General features: G+C 32.0%; 1 protein-coding gene across 3 annotated transcripts in view; it reads right to left on the reverse strand.

Annotated features, from left to right (window-relative positions):
* Positions 1–5,645, reverse strand: part of Cdh10 (cadherin 10) — a 106,486-nt gene extending 100,841 nt beyond the window's left edge. For all 3 annotated transcript variants that reach the window (XM_076856178.1, XM_076856177.1, XM_076856176.1), the window contains exon 1: positions 5,415–5,645. In XM_076856178.1, coding sequence (XP_076712293.1) covers positions 5,415–5,645 — 231 coding nt within the window. The remainder of the gene's footprint in view (positions 1–5,414) is intronic.
* Between the last annotated feature and the right edge of the window lie 17,514 nt (positions 5,646–23,159).

Below are 23,159 nucleotides of genomic sequence, written 5' to 3' on the forward strand. Positions count from 1 at the left end.
CCTCTTAAAATGCTTTTATTGATTCCAGCTTGATTATTAGTATATTTGTATAAAAGTCACCAGAGAATCTATCATATATTCACTTTGCAGTGCTATCAGGGAATAACTTATTACATATAAGGGAAATAATGTCTCTTTTTATCCAAATGCCCACCCATTAGGAAGAAATGTATTATCACTTAATTTAAAGGAGTCTTTGTCAATGATACCACATAATGATTTTCTTCCAGAGCTTTTTTTCACTAATATTTTCTACTCCGTTTACCTTTTGTAGACTCTATTTATTTTGTATCTGTATTTGGTACTGTTCAAATAGAAAATAAATGTATATCCCAGCAACCCCCACCTTCCATTCCTATCCTATCAATAGTCTATAATTAGTGATCTTTTTATTTTTATATGTTTGATTTCAGTAATTAAAAAGTATTTTTTTACTTTCCAAACTACCATATATTATGAAGTTTTTTTAAATTGCCCATTTTAGACATGCTTCACTTTGACTTCTAACCACTCCTTTCAGAGTTGACCATGATTATGCCCATATAATTAAAATTAACAGGAAAACAGGAACACAGTCCAATATAGTGGACATCACTGATATTTCTGAACATAGTAATGATTAAAAATGAGTTTGTCTTTCGTGGATCACCTTTAAGGTTTCTGGGAGAAAAAAAAGAGTTTCTGGGAGACACTTCCTTTAGAAATTCTGAGTGACCGTTTCATTATGAGGCTTTATGAATGAACAACTCTTTCTAAAAACAAAAAGATAAATATAAAAGCAGGTTCTTTGACTGTGTAGTCTTAACATTTAACAACATTGATTCATGAAACAAAAATTCCAAAACTGTGTTATTTCAATTTTAGTTTTCAGTAATGCAGAAATGAAACATGGTGATATTTCCTATCTATTGTTTTGTTCTTGGCCATACCTGAGACAAAAAGAAAAAAAAAAGCCTCATAATCTCCTCACATCCTTATATATTATTTGTTCTCTCTCTAAACACAGACAGTGAGCAGAGAATTTAAATTTTTTTATTGCCATATGCTTAACAAAAAAGTAGCATCTGGAAGGCCTTCTAGGTATTTATGGACATAATGAATAATTACTTCATTCATAGTGGTATTTGGTGCCCACAATTCTACAGTGAGGGATGACTGGCAGGTGGGTGCCAACTACATGCCTTAAGACAGGAGTTCAGGTCTTGGTAGAAGTAGAATCTGGGGAAAACAAGTATGACTGGCAACTCTTAAGGGAAGATATATGATTGTAATTAAAGAAGATTCAGAAGTAAGAACTCGTGAAGAATTTAAAATTAAGATTGAACCATTTAAGAAAAGAAAAGGAAAAAACCCTCTAGCAAACTCTAGAAAGGTGTTTTTCAATCTTAGCACTACTGACATTGACAACTGTAAACTCCTTGGAGGGTCAGTTCTGTGCATTGTGAATGGTTAGTAGTAGTCCTGGCCATTGACAGCCAGACCTAAGAATCACATGCCAAGTTGTAAAAACCTAAAATGCTTCCATAAAGATATAAATGTCCCAGGGGAGGCAAAATCACTCACAGTTAGAACCACTAATCTAGGGTAATTTGAGCTCATCATAGTCATTCAGAAGGTGCAGGCAAATGAGAAAGTTCTGAAAACATGAAGTTGAGAAGAAGTGACAAAATACATGACTCATTCCTCTTTGATCATGGGAAAGTTTAGAGTTAGAAAATGTAAACTAAAATAATGAAATGTCAAATGACCTGCAAGAGGTTTGTGCAAACAAAAGCAGCTGTTTCCAAACTATAACAAATGAAACATTAGGAGCAGTATTTCTATTGACTATTCAAGAGGGAGAATGATTGTTCATCTTAGGTTATAGAGTGTATAAACAGCAGCAATGCATTAAAGATGTGATGTACTTGTGGTTGGAAGGGAATCTCAGTTAAATTATCAGTGGGAATTACAGCTTCAACTATATTCTTAATCTATTGAAATGGAAAGCAGGTATTATGGCTCCAGTCTGATAAGGCAACAATGTTTCAGGGCAAAGGGATATGATTTTAAGAAATAGTTGAACATGGTTTCTGTTTTTCAAGAAGGCTCAAAAATTGGGACCTAATTCTGTATTTAGAAAAGGATATTAATGACATCTGTTAGTTCAGAATTGCTAGGAGGCCTCTTAATCTTTTATGACTCTGGATGCTGTATGCTTTTAAGAAGATTGAGGGTTATTCTGATTATATAAATACACAGACATATATACATGACCATATACATATGCTCACAGTTTTATTTACTGAAGTGAATGATTTTACTATACTGATTCAGAGACAAATCCACGATTATATTTTTATATTATTAATTTTTGTGGGTTTGGATTTGTCTCGATATCTGATTTTTACTAAAATCTATTTTAACGTGCTTTTCATTACTTCAGACTATTGTATAAAATACAAAGTTTGTACAGTAAATAATATTAGTAATTTACTTAGAGTTGTCTGTTATTACCAAAATTGAATTCAAGAATACAAGTTTTACTTTCATTATTTATTTTAGATTTGAAAATAGGAAGCTGAGAAATTGGAAATTATGATAAAACAGGACAACTCTTACAGGCAACAGGACTCTGTGACTAGAAACTACATATGAAAAAAATAAAATTGATAAAAAGTTAAAAATTATAATGTTTCTCAAATCAAATTAGGAAATTTAAAAATAGTTAGAGGTTTGCAATACAAAGGCTACACAGTTTAAAGTATATTTCTTGAAGTTCAACTCTTGAAGACTATGCTTTCAAAGTTGAAGAAATTGGACCCAGTACATGAAAACTTCCCCAAAATGCTATCAATTTTTGTATATAGAAAAAACCTTAAAGGGCAGCATTCTTACTAACTCTTTGAAGAAAACAGGTTTTATTATAGATATATTTTTTTGCTTGGAAATCCATTTGATTGAATGATTTATTAGAATAGCCTTCTTAGTCATTGAAAACTCAGCAAAGAAATGTTTTAAGTTCATTATGGTTGATTTTATTTCTTTAAAAATATATATGCATATTATAGATGAAATACCTTTATTTAGTTTATATATTTCTATATGGTCCTGAGGATTGAACCCAGTGCCTCACACACGCTAGGTAAGTGCTCTACCATTGAGCTACAGCCCCAGTCCAACTCTATTTCTCATAACATAGTAGCCTTGGTGGTGAAATTCAGCCACTGACTTCTCTTTCTCTCTCCCCACCGCCCGATGCTCTCTTTATTTCTTTATCTCTTTTTTAAATAGATATTAAAATACACTTTACATTAGTAAAATAATAGTACTACAAAAAGTGAATGTACATAAATGTTCACTGGTGTAATCATTCCTTTTGATTTCATAGATGAGAAAATGAAGACCAAGAGAATGCAATTAAACATTGAAAAAGAAATGTTGGCAGAAAAAAACATCATATATGCTAGGTGTTCTGTGGCCAACTGTATGATTTTCCTGTGTTTCCCTCAACTTTAACACTATAACCAAAAATTTTTATCTGATGAATTAAATGACTCCCAGTTGTTTGAATATTTAAAAAATGTCCTTCCTCTTTGCATTCTTGTGCTCATTGCACATTAAGATCACATGCTTATCTTAAAGGAAGTGAAAACTTAAGGGGAAATTTCCACGGCTGTAATAAACTTATTATAAATAATATTAGTGAGAATATGTAGGATATTTTAAGTTTTCATATTTCCTGAAGAAAATATATCTTATTCTGAATTTACATTCATCATAAGGCACATTTATTAAATTATTGTATGTTTAGCATTGCCTTTTTGACATATATAAATGTATATGCTTCCATTTAAAATAAGATTTTAAATTATATAGGCAATTAATGCAATATAACTAATACAATACTGTAATATAGACAAAAATAAAAAATTCCTATTTCACAGATTATGAAATGAATAATCCACAGTAACTTGAAAGTGCTCTACCACTTAAAACATACAGTATAAAATGGACACTGTGGCTGTAATACAGATTCAGAATCTACTTGTAACTCAGAGGTAAAGCATTTACTAAACTTTTGTTCATCCAGGAGCTCAGTATATAGATTACAGAAAGTAACTACCATAAATTCTCTATGCCCATCCCATTAAATGATTTTCTGATTTGCTTTCATAGAGCAGAATAGAGAGACTATAATTTGACTGCATATCAAGATGCATATATCTTAAGTGGTTACTCACTTTAATTGTCCTTAGTGATTTAAAATTCTAGACTAGTTTTATCTGCTGAAGAGCCAAGTGGTACCAGATGGCTGAGGGAATTCAATTCAATAAGGCTCAAGTTAATTCAATCAGCTAAGTAGTTATTAAGCTCTATTCCAAGGACTATGGACAAAGATATGAAGTATAGTTCTTGATTTTAAAGTATTGACATTCTATGGGAAATGCAAAAAGAAAGAAAACAAGAAGCATCTTGACTATCTGGAGAGAGTATATAATGTAATAATTTAATTTCTCAACATTTATTGAATCCTCATTAAGAACTAGATGAAGGGAAATAGATGCCAAATGATCCCTATGTCCAGGAAAAACCAAACAAAACCATTTATAGTTTCTATGGGCAAGATTACCATTATCACATCTTTATGTGGTTGATTTCATGTTTTAAGAGTTTTCTATAGTGACACCCATAAAAATTACCTTCACACTGTGCTCTTAAGCATGCAACCATTGGGTCTGTGACAAGTCTGTTAATTCTTGCTTTTTGCTAAGATTGCTTAGGTTGCTATTTGTTTTCCTTCTCAATATAACATTTCACCTTTAATATCATCTTTCTTATATTATCGGATGTTTAAGGACTGATATAATTGAATATGATAAAACATATCAACATTTTTAAATGAATGAAAATATATTTTATCAAAAATAGTGTTACTTAGAAGACAAAAACTTAACAAAAAGTTTAATGCAAGACTTGTATGCCCCCCTCATATTGTAGTAAGTAAATTGTTTCTACCTGCTGATCTTCTTAGTTGTTTTTCTTTTATACAAATACTCTCAAATTTTGATTTAACAAAACTAAAGAATACACATATATATACACACACATATATACACAAACACATATGCATATAGTCATTTAAATGACTATATTAACATATATCTATCATTGTTTTGTAGTTAAAATTTTAAGTGATTTTTTTTTACATCTTGAGTCTATGAGTTGGTGGAAAAAAATTAATTCACTTAAATAAATTCCTACATTTATTAATTTCCTAGTTTTTCAAAGTAGAATAGTATTTCATAAATAATACTTTTGGGATATTTTGGGAATCAAAGTTATACAGATCATCATCTCTACAACCTTTCATTTTCCATAGTAAGACTTGTAAAGTATGAAGGTAAATATTTGTCATTTCAGTATGGACTTACCTTGCCTACATATTGATAATCAGATCCTGTATATTCCTCCAGTAAGAAAAACTGATTCCACATCCAACCACGTTTTTGACGATGCAGAATTTTGCCATCACTTTTTGACACTCGTGCACCTAAAGTCCTTTGTTGAGGCACAGGAGTCCTTCTGAATGTTATCTCTGGAGAACAGAAATGTGGCAGGCATACGCAGAGTAGAATCAGTCTCAAAAACTGGTGTATTGTCATAGTTCACTTGTTGACAAATCCCAAAGTGGATGAAGAAAAAGTAGTCCTATTATACTGGATTGGATTTTACTGCATTTCAACTGGTTTCCAACATTTCATTAACGTTTGGTACGTTTCCAAAATCTTTAAGCAAACAGATTAAAAAAAAAAAAAAAAAAGTCAGTTGACAACATTATGACTGTTACTTGTCATTTTAAATTTAAAATTATAAAAATTTATTAAAACATTTAGTGTTTCAGTTTTTCACAGAATAGTGATTGGTTTGGGGAAGCATTGTGTCATAAAATATTCATGATTTAAGAAAATATGATTACGAGTGTTTTCTTTAAACAAAGCATAAAAAAGAAATATCATGAAATTCATTTATCTCTTTTGTGATTGAATAGTATTTAGAATTTATAATTCCTATAGATTGTAGGTGTATTTTATTGTGTGTGTCATTTTTTTCTGGAATAAATTTAACATAAATTTTACTTAAAAAACAGTGATTTTGGGGCTGGGGATGTGGCTCAAGCGGTAGCGCTCTTGCCTGGCATGCATGCGGCCGAGGTTCGATTCTCAGCACCACATACAAAGATGTAGTGTCCGCCAAAAACTAAGAAATAAATATTAAAATTCTCTCTCTCTCTCTCTCTCTCTCTCTCTCTCTCTCTCTCTAAAAAAAAACAAACAGTGATTTAAATAAACTACAGGAATTGTGCATTACTTATAAAATATAATAATACCTAAATATTTTTCAAACAGTGCACAATTTTTTTCCAATTTAATCTAGATGCAAAAGTAAAGACAAAAGAAAGCAAACAAACATGTAAACAAAAGAGGATTACACTGGGTTAAAATCTTTCCTCTCTTTTCTTTGGTGTGTGAAACATCTGGGTTTTCCTAGATGCAGGAAAAAAAAAATTCCGCTACAGAGAATTATTTCTAAAACAATGAATACTAGTGGGTAAGAGGATATAATCAAGTCACAGCTCTACCTGTGCTATGTTTACCCAAACTGTGCAGTTCTATTGGTCCCTATGGCCACCAACTTTGTCCCAAATTGCATGGCATCTCTGTTGGACTGTGGCAATAGTCTATTCCCCACTCTCCACGTTGTGCCTGTCAATATTTTCTCAACAAAATCTCCAAAGTAACCCCATTCAGAAGTAAGTTACACCATTTCACTGCTGTCCACAGAACATTCAACTGGCTTCTCATCTAACTTTGAGTGAAATCTAAAATCTATGCAAAATTACCGCATTCCCTTCATCACTGTCACTCCTCTGACCTGCTTCACTTCAACCCTCCAGCTGCCCTCCTGACCAACTCCTTTCCAGTTACAAGGACCCTCTTCTTCACCCTGCAACAGAGTTCATCTGCTTCTTTCCTCAAGTCTTTCTGTTTGTTCCCTGTGCCTGGAATGCCTTTTCTGAAGTTAGCAACTTACATAGGCCCTTTGGTTCCTTCAGGTTTTGCTTTGAAATCTCTTCTGATATTTTACATATCCCAACACAAGACATGCATTTTATTTATTTGTTATGCATAAATTCTGCCAACCAACTACAATCTCTTTCAGGAAGGATTTTTTTCTCTGTTTCCTTTACTGCTTTAGTAACAATACATACAACAGGATCTTGCACGAAGTGGATGCTGAATAAATAGTTGAATGAATGAATAAATGCCTGCATAAATTGTAAGTGGATGCTAACATCTGAATATGATTCATTACCTGCTGTGTGTTGTTATGCTAAAGTATTCATCTATGGAAATGCATATTTTTAAATAAAATTCTTAATCCTCATTTATCTTATCATTAAAATATTCTTATTTAAAAAAAAACTTTTTGTAGTTGTAAATGGCCAGAATGCCTTTTTTTGTTTTGTTTTGTTTTGTTTATTTTTATGTGGTACTCAGGGTGGAACCCTCTGCTACTGGGCTACAAACCCAGCCCCAGAACATTATTTTTATTTTAAAATTTTGTGTGGATTTTTAAATTTTTCCAATAGAAATAAATTATGTGTCAAGGATGATAAGACATTTATTAAAAAAAAGTGGCTGGAGAATGAAATGATTGAGTTCTACTTCTCTTATACAACATGCATTCTAAGTATTCTGGTGTTTACATTTGTGTTTTCATCTATGATTATTCATTAGCAATCTGTTTACTTTTTGTTTTGTTATTTAAAATATTGACAAGCTAATAAAAATGTGCTTTAGAAATAATACTAATGGTGAAACAGTAAATCTCCTGAGTGTACTAAATGTCACTGAAACCTCCATAGTGTGTGAAGTCATTCAACATGATTGATGCAAACTCTACTAAAATATTATATGTGATACTTTACTTGGAGTTTAGTAATCACCTGATGCACAAAATAGTTGTACATACTAAAGTAATGACTTTATAGAAACTCATATTGTTTGGATTCTAAGTAGCAAAAACATTTAATAAAATGATGTTTGTCTTTTTGTATCTCAGGGTGTGCCAATGGTATATCCGGAAAGTCACTTTTCCTAAGGGAAGGGAAAGTCTGTGTAATGAGTGGTTTCTACTCTTTTCCACCAAACCATAAAATTTCATTGAAGCAACAGTCATTTTCAGTTCATCTATTTTAAGCACATTTTACACAATGATCATTGGAAAAACTATTCCACTGACAAGAATACATAAATGAAGACACTTTTAGTAAACCATCATTTAATTTGTCCAAAGTTAATTTTCCCCAGGATGTTCTATATGGATTGGAGTCTATATGTAGACATGTCAAAGCACTGCTCATTTATTATTAATACCACAATTTTTGCCAGTAACCTGCATCGAATTATAGAATAATTTTGACTTTAGATTCAACCAATAGACTTTTTTTAAAGAGAGAGAGAATTTTTTAATATTTATTTTTTTTTAGTTTTTTTCTGCGGACACAACATCTTTGTTTGTATGTGGTGCTGAGGATCGAACCTGGGCCGCACGCATGCCAGGCAAGCACGCTATCGCTTGAGCCACATCCCCAGCCCCTCAACCAATAGACTTTTGAAAAGGTAAATTAATATATTTTATTGTTTTATTTAGTATTTCATGACTCACAACTGTGCTCCCCACCAACCCTGTGTTCTATGTGCCACTATCCAACATTAAATGATCATTTTATGAATGAGAGCTTACCTTGTTCATATCTACTGCCAGGTTTTCTAAACCTCAACTTTTCTTATTTAAAAGTTATACTACAGGGTGTTAGGTGAATTAATTTTCCAAAACTCACTTCACCAAGATTCAAATCAATTAAAAATTTTGAGTATATCTCCTACTGGGAACATAACATCTACCTTTCATAATTCATTTCAATATCTGAAATCAGATAATTTTAAAATTTTTATTTCACATTATTTCCAATTGTTTCTCATTTCAGTTTTGATATGAAACTTCTTATGTGTATAAATTACTTCCTCATGAATATATAAATCAGAGTACTGTTTAGGTGATTAAACTCTATTGAATTTTCCCCACTAGTGAACTCCATTTTGTAAGCTAGATGTAGATATACCAGCAGATGTTTCTAGAATTAAGTAATACATGTTTTTAAAAACTCTTTCTGGATGGGTATGGTGGGGCATGCCTGTAATCCCAGAGGCTTGGGAGGATGAGTCAAGAGGATTGTGAGTTCAAACCAGCCTCAACAAAAGTGAGGTACTAATCAACTTAGTGAGACCCTGCCTCTAAATAAGACACAAAATAGGGCTGAGGATGTGTCTCAGTGGTGGAGTGCCCCTGATTTAAATCCCTGATACCCCCTTCCCTGCTCAAAGAACTCTTTCTAAATAGGTTGGACTACTTGTGATGAAAAATGAAAGCTGTATTTTAGAATATAAAAATACTATTCAGGGGAACTATTGCACTTGTTGGACATTATAAACTATTAAAAGTGTCAACAGCATTAAGATAAAAGTAAAATACTTAAATTAATGGAATTTTATAATGTAACTTCCAATTAATAAATTTAATTTTTGAGTAGTCCATTTAAAATCATATTTCCTTATTTTCATCATAAAACTAACATAAATATCATGCAAATTAAGAATCATTAAACCACCCTTTAGCATGTGCATTCCCATATTCCTTTAAATTAGTGCTTTCAATTTTTGACATACACTCTGGATTCTTAGGACCTTTGGTAAGTGTCTGTTCCCACTCAGCATATCTGAGGCAGCACGCATGATTCTCCATTGCCAACTAGCTCCCATATCATGCCAACACAGCTTGGTCCCATGCTTTCAACAGAAAATCTGTAGACCAACTCAAACCTAAATTCACCTCTAAAATATATTATGACTTTTTTTCCCCATTTAGTGCTTCAGAAAACAGGTACACATTCTACTATGATAATGATTGCTGCTGGAAGATTAGAACATTATTTCTCAATATTCAAAGTCATTTTGGACACTTTTTTAACCAGAAAGTTTTGACTCAAGTCAGCATATACTAAAACAATTTCCCTTCTAATCATAAACATAAATATATAAACTATGATTTCTTGTATAAGCACATTTTAGATAATTTGTCTCACTGGGCTTCTATAATTTTTATAATCACAAGATTTCATTATTCTCTGTAAATACTTATCACACATATTAATTCCTCTAAAATCTTCAAATTTTATCATTAAAACAGTCAAAAAAAAAAGCAGATCACAGGATACAATAATGGGTATTTTGGCAAAACTCAATTACTAATTAAGTCTTCATACATCACAGATGATTACTTAAGCTACAATCCATCTTTGGCTAATAAAAAGAATTAATCATTCTTCAGTCAATTGGCTATGTTGATTAAATCCTAAAGTATTAGGTTTTTTTTAACCACCATCTATAATAGTAACAAAGAAGCTAAAGATTATTGAGGACAAACTGAAGCCTGTATAGTCCTATAACGTTAATGCTTTTAGTATTTCATACAACAAATACGGTCTAATGAAATTCAAGACTGAAAAATAAAGGAACACTTTTCAGGTATATTGGTATAATTAAAATGAGTTGATGCATACTAAATACTTCCTTTTTATTCAAATGGTGCCATTTTATGCATCTTGGATAAAGCACAATTTGAGATAATTGAATCAAAGCATTACACAAAGGACACAAATAAAATGAGTCCATATGCTTGATCATATTTTCCAAGACTTTATTATACATTACTTAATGTGCTTTAATGCCTTAGAAAATATATAGTTCTATACTGAATATTTATCACTCTATTTTAAATATTCTGCATATGTACTTCTGTTTAAATTGTAAAGCAATGTCTTATACCTTGCATGCAAATTTAGTAATATAGGGATTAGTGCAAAGTGTTCAATGAATATTATTGTTAAAATTGACTGAATATTGTTATTCTGTCTAAAATATTTTATTAAGAAGGAAACTTGACTCCCTTCCCTAAAACAAAACAAAAACATTGTATGCATAATCCTATTTGTATGTAACATGACAGAACTCACATAAGACATTTTTCAAACTAGTGATCAATACATCTTTGTTGAATAAAAAAAAATATACAACACAAGGTTTATTAGTCTTAGATAAGTTATCAAACATTTTTGATTGCTATGCTTGCTATCAATGCAGAAAGAATTCCAAAAAGCTCCAGTTCTTGCTATTCTCTGTTTAAAATTTCCCTTCAAGCAAAACTGTTTGAAATTAGTTTTATTCCTGGGAATGTGACCTGCACACAAACTGGCAAAACACTTCTCCAGCTGTACTATGAACTAACATCTTCATATTGTAATTTTCCAGCCATGTACAACCCACATAAATTTGCAGCAGTGAGTAGATAAAGCATATGGCAGGGGTGAAGAGGAGCCTTGGTGAATGAAGCACATAACTTGGTGTGGTCATTATCTCTAAGATTCCTGCTAATAAGCTTAGGAACAGCATCCAAAAATTCTTCCTGCTCTCCGCACAACCTTTTTAACTCAGCAGCAAATGTGACAGTCCCAGATGTAACTTGATCCACGACCATGTTAGCAGTGCCAATACAGCTGTGACATTACACCTGCTCCTTTCAGGAAGCCTCATTTTACTGTAGCTGGGATTTATTTCATTATGTGGAAATTGGTAGCAAGAATGCTCTCAGGGTAACTTAAAGATGCTCAGATAAAAGCCATCTGGTACCCAATTTTCTTTGATCCAGGACTTGAATGATTGTGTAAAACAATGAATAAAGAAACAAAGACAGAGAATTTCAGAGTTGTTTTGGAGTTTGCACCCAGAATGAATTATTTCTCATTGAAAACATTAATATTAGAACACCAAGGAAAAGATAAACAAAGTTGGAAGCCACTACTAAGGATCTTTTCTAAGTCACTTCAATGAAGACCTTTTGTATATGTACTAAACCACTATATACTTTAATATGTTCTACTGTGGAAATGTATAAAATATACACTATATTGGAATTAACAGTATTTTAAGACGTTTTCACTGTTAAACTAAAAGTGCAAAATATTTTGACACTAATTTGTGAAAATGAGTAAAAAATACAAATATACAAAGATAAACAAATGTTCATTAAAATTCTACTTAAATCAAAAGGATACATATTGCTGTCAACATGAGGATAAACACAGTAATCATCAGACCTCATGGCATGGATTTGTGATACAATTGGGTTTAAGCAACAAACAAACAAACAAACAAAAACGAAAAATATATTAGCACTATTTTTTAATTCTAATTATGCTTTAGGATATGCCCAATACTAATCTGAACTGCTCATTAGTTGATCACCTGTCCTTTCCCTATATGGAAGCTCATTCCATAGAAAAGAATTATCTACTAAATGACATTCTGTGGTTGAAATATAAAAATGGAATAATACCATGTCAACTGAAGTTCATTTTCTTCATGGAAGACAGGATTAGCTTATAAAGTACTTCTTATTTATTAAAATGCTCATCTCAACACTAAATTAGAATTTCATCATATTTTTCAAGTAAACAAACAATTCAAGATTTATTTCCTTTTTTTTCTATTTATTTATATATATTATATATTCATTTATTTATTTATTTTAATTCTTAAAGTTATCAATGCCCAGATATAGACACTAGACTCCAAAAACTGTTATTAGGTACATAAATATTTGAAGTATTAAACTATAGTATGTTGTACAAATCAATGAACCATTCTTTAAAAATTTTTGTTCTTGTTCTTTGCATCTCAGTGGGATGTGTTCAGAATATCCATTCTATAGATGCGTCATCAATACTCAGAATGGTTCTTTCAGCAGTGTCTATAGAGTACTTTTTCTTGTACCATCAAGTCTGCCATATAGGAGCTGTCAAATGTAAAAAAAAAAACTGAAATGTCTTTTACCACCTAAGAATTAACAATGTAAAAAAATGAAGGAGTACCTACTTTAAACATCAGTGGTCTAAGGAATTATTTTGATGGAATTTATATCCAAAATGATCCAAAGGAAAGAAAAAATAGAGTGCCAATATGTGTGAACTGTATATGTGTTAGGTTTGCCAACAACTGTAAGAGTTAAATTCAGCTATGACAACACAATGGAGTGGAACTGTGTTTCATGAGTGGGAATAATGTGGCAGATATAGGTACAGAGATATGAATAGAGGAAGGACATTACAGAGCTCCAAGAAAAAAATGCAGCCTGTGCACTAATTTAATGAAATTCACTTTTCTTAGATGAATAAGCTCAAATATAAATTTAGGCCCAGGCCTATAACAATGTGGAGCCCAAATATAATAATAATTAAGACAAAAATTTTCTCTTACTCATGGTTGTGTTATGCTTTTCATGGACACTAGGTATTTAGCTTCTGTGGGCTTTAAAACAAAATGTATATTACAACTGCATCCATAGAAATACATATGCATTAATAGATATATGTATATAGTCATATAACTTATATATGACTATATGTCTTTATTTTACTTAGAGGTTTGCTTAGTTCTTGGATTTTAAAAGAAATTAAAACATTTGCATGGGTCTCTAAAAGTATTGCAAGCACTCAAATCTATGCATAAATGGGGAAGTTGACCCTGATTTTTAGTAGCAAACTTTATCATGGATTTTGAGCTGTCTCCAAAACAGCATAAGATATTTTTCTTCTATGGGATAATCTGAAGGGTATGGAAAGTTTCAAGAGTAATGTTATATGAGGTGTTCAATTCAAACAGTGTTATAACTAGAAATATACTTGGGTCACCAAATGCATCTGCACTCTTTATAAATTCTCTACATAATTTAGTAATGAACAGATGTTACTATGATTAAAGCTTATCTAGAAGACACTCCAGCTAGCTTCCAGTTGGCTCAACAGGAGGATCATGTATCAATTGGGAGAGGAAGATTTCTTTCTAATGTGGTGGGAGGCATAAGAACTACTAACTGTGGAAGGACATGTTTGGATAACAGCATAATTCTGGGTCTAGAATATTCTCTCAAAACAATAAAAGCATTTTGTATATCTAAATTCAATAGATTGCTTTTGATTTTAAATATTGACATGTCAAATTTTAAGTATATATTTGCTATTTAATTACTCTTGAGGACAAACATTCAATAGCCAATTTTTCCTTTTTAAGAATATTTTCAGTGGAAAGAATGATGAATTAATGTAACTTGCTTAATAAAAAGAAATGTTGGAAACATCCTTTAAATTGTGGATACATTGAGTGGTTTCTGGCTTAGCTTTACAATCTGATCTTCATCATATTATTACTAATTCCTAACTTCCCCTATTGAAATTCCATCTGATACACAGCTTACAGTCTTTCATGTGATGAGGTTCATGACCAACAATCTTTCCTTTTTATATAGGTGTGTCTAATTTTTGTTTTTCTTGCTTTTGGTTGTTGGTTGTTTTTTGTAGCACAAACATCAATGGGGAAATCATTACTTTTGATTTTTAAACAGTACAAAGTATTAGAATTTAAAATTCTGATTCAGGGCATCATTTTTGTGCCTGAATCCAGTATAATACTAATCATTAAAACAAAAATCTAAACTTATGAAAGGCAGTGAAATTTTTAAGCTTTTAGACAATAAAAGAGATTATGCATTGGCCTGTGCAGCAATTATATACTTGACCTATATTCAGTCACAATTACTGTGAGACCCATAGAGGCTCATCATTTGAGTAAGAATTTAGAAGGCTAAGACCAGTGCCAGAAACAAAACAGTACATCTAAATTCTGGACCATTAAGCCACAATCTATAAAGTGCCATTCGGTCACTTAATTGCAAATTACTATTTCAAGCAGAGTGCTGTCCAGCACTTCCTCTCTCTCTCTCCTGGATAGTTGGCATGCCTTATATAGTCACTTCTCTCTATCTTCAAATGATATTTTGTGAAATTCTACTTATTTAATTGTCATATACCTTACTTTTAACCTATTTGCTCAAAGTGACCTGCTGCATCTTGGGGAAAGTGTATATCATTTTATGGAGGTGAGGGGGTACACATTCTAATGACCTTCAATGGACTGAGCTCATCAAAGAAAATATTTCAAGGTCACTTTAATTTAAGTTCCTGCATTTTCCCATAACCAGGAACATGTAGTAGTAGATACTTGCAGCAAGCTCAATGGGAAGAAAATATGGAAAAAAAGTTCATTGTTATTTAGACAGAGTTTTGTCATTTTCTTTTTCCTATAAATTAGATGGAATGAGAATAAATAGTAGAAAGGTAAGGATCTATCTTAAGGCCAATTTTCTAGAAAGGGGAAAACCTGCATCCTTTCAATAGTTCTCTCGGTGATTTTTTTTTTTTTTTCAAACATGTATCTTCAACTTTTTCAGCGTATTCTGTTCATGATTACCATTTACCTTGGATCACGGCAGTTTTATCTAATAATGAAACTTTAAAATACAGAATATCTAATTTTATGAATTAAAGGGGAGGAAGGAAAATGAATAAGGAAGAAAAAATCATCAGTGGCATATGAAGAGGAGCAGAAAACAGAATAGTAAGGAAGTGAACGCTTTGTCTAGCTGGAGATGTCAATCCGCCATCGTAGCTGTAGTAGGGCCCACTCAATTCAACTTGTGCATTTTACTTTCGGATTCTAATATAAACTAACCAGACCTTCTGAATAGGGAGAATATGTGCAGAAGACAGCACTCCCTAAAACCGTTCCTGAAGGCATCAATACTCTGACAGTAGAACAGTAAAGTGTCATTACAAGAGATGGGAGGAACAAAACCAACGATCAATAATCTCTGGGAAGACAGATATACTCATGAAACTTAGGCAAACAAAAATATGTAAAAAGTATAACACATCATGACTTTACCTCAGTTCAATATTCAAAAGTCAATCATTTAAATCATGTTATCAACAAATTAAGAAAAACTCTGACCACTTCAGGAGATGAAGAAAAAATGCTTCATAAAATTCAACATCCTTCATAGTAAAAATTATCCATCCCACAGAGAGTACTTACAGTATCCCACAGCTAGCACACTTAATGGGAGAACCTACATATTTTCCTCCAACTGATGAAGAACCAGGTACAGGTGTCATTTCTCACACCTTGCATTCAGCTTTAAACTGATGTTCCTCCACAAAACAGTAAGTTAACACAAAAAAGTAATAAAAATCATACATAGAGAAAAAAGAAAACTGTTTCATCCTAAATATAAGAAATCCCAGATAATTTGCTTTAGAAACACTAGATTTAATCAACAGATTTAGCAAGTTGACAAATACAAGATGAAACAAAAAAACATTAATTATAGTGTCAAGTAATTGCAATCTCACAATTGTAAACTGAAATAAGAATAAAAGTATAATTTACCTGAGACCAAAAAGACAAGAAATATTTAAGATGGAATACAAAAAAATATGCAAGATCTTTATACTGAAATTTTCAAGCCCCTACAAAAAAGTAAAAATTTAACAAAGAGATGTTTTATTTTTAAAATATTTATAATTGGGAAAGCTTAATATGTCAGTTTCAAAAGACTAAAGTAAAATTCAAATTTTAATAATTTTAGAAATAAAACTCATTTTTGTTTTTTAATTGGTAAAACTTTCTTAGATATGATTCTTAAAAGGTATTTCTAAAATTTAAAAAAAATGACAAATTTGACCACCAAAATTAAATGCCTTTTGCGCTGAGATTGTGGTTCAGTGGTAGAGCTCTCGCCTAGCATGTGTGAGGCCCTGGGTTCGGTCCTCGGCACCACATATAAATAAATAAAAAAAAGGTATTTTGTTCACCTACAACTAAATATATATATAATATTTTTTAGAAAAGCTAAATGCCTTTAAAATGCTTTACTAAAATGAGAATACAATTCATAAACTTGTAGAAAACAATTGCAAAATTCTAATCTGTGAAAGCATTTATCCACATTGTATAAAGAAAACATAAAAGTAAAAGCCAATAATTAAAAAAAAATAAAAACATGCAAAAGACTTGAACAGACATTTCAACAGATAATGCAGATGACAAACAAGCACATAAGTAGATGCTCAGCATTCATTATTGTGAGTAAAAATTAAAAGTACAATGCATACCACTGCACTTAATAAAATAGCTAAAGCAAAATTTTAAAAAGACATTATTAAGTATTGGCAAAAATATAGAGCAATTGATACTACTATACCTTACGAGTAGGAACAATATATCATAGCTACTTCTGAAAACAAATTTGGTTTGTTCTGTTTATCATGTTACATATGTACCAATCACTCAACATTATCAGGCTACATATTTAAAAAAAGAATAATTAAAATAAAACTCTATGCAAGTAAAGTGTACCTACTTTACTCAGAATCATAAAACAATGTAAACAATCAAAATATTTTCAAATGGATGAATGGATAAACAATATTAATGAATCCACACTACAATAAATTGAATGAAGTATTGATACATGCAACCACATGCATGAATTTTTTTTTTTTAAGAGAGAGGGAGAGAGAGAGAGAGAATTTTTTTTTTTAATATTTATTTTTTAGTTTTCGGCGGACACAACATCTTTGTTTGTATGTGGTGCTGAGGATCGAGCCCGGGCCGCACGCAGGCCAAGCAAGCGCGCCACCGCTTGAGCCACATCCCCAGCCCCATGAATCTTAAATACACTAAAAGAAGACATCAAACTCAAAATTATATATAGTATATGATTGCATTCATATAACATGCTTAAAAAAGCAAAAATATAGAGATAAAACACAAATCTGTAATTTCCCTTCCAGTCTAGTAAACTTAAAATACTACAAGGGAATTTGGGAGGGGGATATGGAAATATTCTCTGTCTTGACTGTAGCCATAAGAAAATAGGAATTTGGGCTGTGGATGTGGCTCAAGCGGTAGTGTACTCGCCTAGCCTGCGCAGGGCGCTGGGTTTGATCCTCAGCACCACATAAAAATAAAATAAAGATGTTGTGTCCACCGAAAACTAAAAATAAATATTAAAAAATTCTCTCTCTCTCTCTCTCTCTCTCTCTCTCTCTCTCTCTTAAAAAAACAGAAAATAGGAACTTGTCAAAATTCATAGAACTTTACTTTAGGAAGGATACCATTTATTCTATTTAAATTTTATACTGATATGAATGGCCAACAGGTTATGATATGCTTTTCAATATCAACCAACATCAGAGAAATCAAATCAAAACCACAATGAGTCATCATCTCCCATCTGTTAGGATGGTTATTCTATAAAAGGATGTAAAATTTTTTAAAAATGGGGCTGGGGATGTGGCTCAAGTGGTAGCACGCTCGCCTGGCATGCGTGTGGCCCGGGTTCGATTCTCAGCACCACATACCAACAAAGATGTTGTGTCCGCCGAGAACTAAAAGAAATAAATATTAAAAAATTCTCTCTCTCTCTCTCTCTCTCTCTCTCTCTCTCTCTCTCTCTCTCCCTCCTCTCTCTCTCTCTTTAAAAAAAAAATGTATTTACCTTCACTACATTCTCCTTTATCAAATATTGAATATTTTAATAATTTAAAACCTTTAAGAATATGCAATTTGATAAATTATACAGAACACAAGACCTACTAAATATTAATTACATATCTAAATTAGTAGTCTGCAGAAAAAGTAGTCATTTTAAATTTTTATTTTGATAAATGCTTCCTTTATTCTACTCTGAGAAACTGTTGTTCAAAAGAAAAAATTAAATTGCCTTAAACTTATACTCTGTCTTGTTTCTTGAAATTCTTTGATTCTAGTTATCACTTGTCAAAACAATGGACTACATTTAACACCTAACAGCATGCCAACTATCTTGTTTAAATTTTTTTTTTCCATAACCTCATTAGAACTTTATATACTTAGCGAGGCCTGAACAACCTGAGCTTCAGCAAACAAGGAGTCAGTGCAGTAGTGCATAAAATATTAGGCTCTGAAAGCCCATGCCTGCTTAGGGGAGTGTGTAATTTAATAAAGTGTTCATTGATGTCAGCACACTGGCTCATCAGACTTGTGTTGATGTCAATGCCTGAAGCACAGAGACTCCTACTCCTAATTAGATGACTGAAGTAAGATTACATTCTCCCTTGGAGACAGACACAAGGATGGGAGAGTTATTCTCAAAGCGCCTTAGATTTACAAGTATCTGATGAAACAAACAAAAATAAGAAAAGGCAAGTCAACAAGGGAAATGAACTTGACAGGGTTGCATTATTCATTAAAAAAAAAAGTTATGAAAGATACCACCAGGTTTCTATTGTTCCCACTTTATTCACACACAAATTTTCTAGCATAAATTATAAATAAGGAATAATATTTTTATGACATATTGACTAAGTTTTCTAACAACTAACAACCTTCTGTAAATCCCAAAGAAGTTTAAGCAATACGGGTAAGAATTCCATACAGAATAAATTTTACTTCATTGTCTAGGGATGAACATTAGTTGTTCTATTTTAGATTATTCTGAAAAAGTGAAATGAAAGATTTCTCAAGAGAAGTTGAATTATATGTCATCCAAAAAGAACATCTCATCTTAGACTATACATATTAAAGTTTTTGTTTCACATTAAATAAAAAACAAATATTCTGTAATTTCCACAAAATTGTTTTATTAATACTTTGAATATTTTATATCCTAGCCTGATCTAAATATTAAAGATTATCTGGTGATAAATAGTTCTTAACTATATTATTAAAAAGATAATTTCATATTTTAAATGGGGCCTTCTATTATTTTTATTTGATAGTATCAAGCCTGACTGAATTTTCTTAATCCTTTACAGTTTGCTATTGAAATATCATTGATATAAAATTTTATTATTAGGAGAAAGAATATGAAAGTGAATGTAAGATAATATTTTTTATTTTTAATAGTAGTTTGGCCATATTCTTACGAGACACACTAAATTGAGTGAGCTTATATCTCATTAAAATTTTGATTTGCAATTCCCTAATTGCTAACTATAACGAACACTTTTTCATATAACTATTGGTCATTTGTATTTCTTCTTTTGAGACCAGTCTATTCAAATTATTGGGCATTTTTAAATAGGATTATTGATTTTTTGGTTTTGTTAAGTTTTTTTTTTTGAGTTCTTTAAATGCTTTTACTATTAATCCCCTGTGAGATAAATAATGGACAAATATTTTCTCCCATTCTGTAGGTTGTTTCTGCACTCTTGATTTCTTAACTGTGCAGAGACTTTTAGGTTTGACATAATCCTATTTGTCAACTGTTACTCTTGTTTTCCATGCTTTTGGAAGAAAATGGTTGCCTATGCCAACATCTTAAAGTGTTTCCCCTTCTTTATAGCAGTTTCAAATTTCCAGGTCTTAAATTAAGGCTTTTGATATGTTTTGAATTGATTTTTATACAGGATAAGAGAGAGCAGCCAAGTTTCAATCTTCTCAATGTGAATATCCTGTTTCCCAAGCACCATTTGTTAAACAGACTGCTTTCTCCAATATATGTTTTTGATTCATTTGTTAAGAAACCGTTGGCTGTAGATGCATGGGTTTATTTCTGGATTCTTTATTCTGTTCCATTGGTCTATGCATCAACTTTTATGTAAATGACATTCTTTTTTGGTTACAATAGCTGTATAGTATGTCTTGAAGTCAGGTATTATAATGCCTCCACTTTTGTTTTTTTATTTTCAAGATTGCTTTGTCTATTTGGATTTTTTGTGCTTCCTTGGGAATTTTAGAATTTTATGTTTTGTGAAGAATGTCATTGAGATTCTAATGAAGAGTGCATTGCATCTGTAGATAACATGGGGAGTTTTTAAGAATATTAAATCTTTCAGTCTGTGAACACAGAAGATCTTTCCAACTCTGAATTTCTTCAGTGTTTATAATTTTCATTCCATGAATATTTTCTACCTTAATTAATTTTGTTCCAAACATTTTGGTTGTTGATTCCTATATTTGTTTATATTCTAGCTATTATAAATGGGAAGCTTTTGTGATTTCTTTCTCAGCAAACTAATTATAGATGTATAGAAAATTACTGATTTCCCATGAGGGACATTTTATCCTGCTACTTTACTGAATTCATTTGTCTGTTGTGATGGTGGAGTCTTTAGGTATTTCTATGTATAGAATCATATCATTTGCAAATAATAACTTGATTTTTTTTCTTTTCTATATGTATATCTTTTATATCTTTCTCTTGCCTCATTGCTCAGACTAAAATGTCTACTTCTATATTGAGTACCAGCAGTGAGAATGGACATCCTTGTCTTACACCTTTCTTAGTGGGAATGAGTTCATAGTTTTTAAAATCATGCACTGTGATATTTTTATGGGCTTGTCATATATAGCCTTTATTAGGTTGAGAGGTATTATATTTCAATATTGAATTTGTTCTTAGCTTTTATGATAAATGTAGTTGAATTTTATCAAGTTTTTTTTAAAAAAAAATATCTATTTACATGATCATTTGATTTCTATACTTTATTCATGTCATTATTACATTTATTGATTTGAATATGTTAAACAAATCTTGCATCCCTGGAATGAAACTACCTTAATCATGCTGTATGATCTTTTGGATGTGCAACATTTTAAAAGTTATTAAAATTTGTGTGTTTTAAAATTTCCCATAATGTGTGGGTGGCTATGACCCATTTATAATAACATTATTCTTTGGGTGGGAGGCTCCAAGTGTGTGGACAGAAGAAAGAGTGAGGACATGACCCTGAGTTTCAAATTGTATTTTCTTTGGCTTATTTGTAGAATAAATGCCTTGAAAGTCAGTAATTACTAAATTTGTAATGCTTTACTAAAAACTTTGGTGTGGAGATAACTGAGGACAAAAGGTAGGAAAATTCTCTTCCTGCCATGAGGAAAGAAAAAAAAAAAAAAAAGATAAGTGCTTGTTATGGTTTGGATGTGAGGTGTCCCCAAAAATCTCATGTGCGAGAAAATGCAAGAAGGTTCAGAGGAGAAATAATTGGGTTGTAAGAGTCTTAACCCAATCAGTGATTTAATACCCCAATAGAGATCAAGTGAGTGGTATCTGAAGTTGTAGAGTATGGCTGGAGGAGGTGGAAATTGGGGGGTGGCTTTGGGTATATATTTATAACTGGCAAATGGAGAATCTCTCTATCTGCTTCCTGATCACCATTTGAGCTGGTTCTCTCTGCCACACTTCTCTGCCATGTTCTTCCTGTCTCACCTGCATCCCTGAGGAATGAAGCCACTGTCTATGGACAGAGATCACTGAAACTGTGAGCCCTCAAATAAAATTTTCCTCCTTACAATTGTTCTGGCAGATACTTTAGTCATAGCAGCAAAAAATCGGACTAAAACCATGCTGAAGAATCATCCACAGATGATTCTGGTACCAGACAGCTGCTAAGCTCATAGAATCCAGGAAGCAGAGAGAGAGCACAAGTCAGAGAATGAGAGGAAAAAGTTGGAAGGAAGACGTTCTTTTCCAGGACATGCCCTCAATGACCTACTTCCTCCAAAGAGGATTCACCTCCTAGTGAATCTTTGAGCTATCAGTGGGACTAAAGAATGACCCTCAGAATGGGACATGATATGGACTTCATGATGAGGCCAGGGCCCTTGGAATCAAGTCCTTTCACCTCTGAATTGCTGCATCTACTAACCCAGGAGGTCTTGGGAGTCATTCCAGATCCAAATCATAACAAGCCCTGGTAACCCAGTGTGTGCTGAATATGTAACTCATAAGCCAGAACAAAAATTGGAAGGGAGCCACATGAAGATAAAGACAGTAGAAACCACATATTTCAACCTCAGATGATGAAAGGATAGGTCTACAACTTATTGAGCATATCACACTACATCAAAAGCCAACAGAACTCTGAAGGAATTTGTCAAAATTTTCACCCCCAAATTATGGCAGTACAAGTGTATAAAGAGATTAGACACTGTGAAGCAGAGACCAACAGGAACTCTAGATAGCATGTGCCATCACTGCAAAGCTAATGCTAATTTTTCTTTGAAGTTTTGATTTCTGGTTTTCCCCAATTTCCCTTTCCTTGTATACACATTTGCCATCCTGGCTTCAGTCACCCCCACCATGATTGAAAGTACCCTAATTATCTGTGTCAGCTG

This window comes from Callospermophilus lateralis, chromosome 5 (assembly GCF_048772815.1).
Source record: "Callospermophilus lateralis isolate mCalLat2 chromosome 5, mCalLat2.hap1, whole genome shotgun sequence".
Taxonomy (NCBI): Eukaryota; Metazoa; Chordata; class Mammalia; order Rodentia; family Sciuridae; genus Callospermophilus; species Callospermophilus lateralis.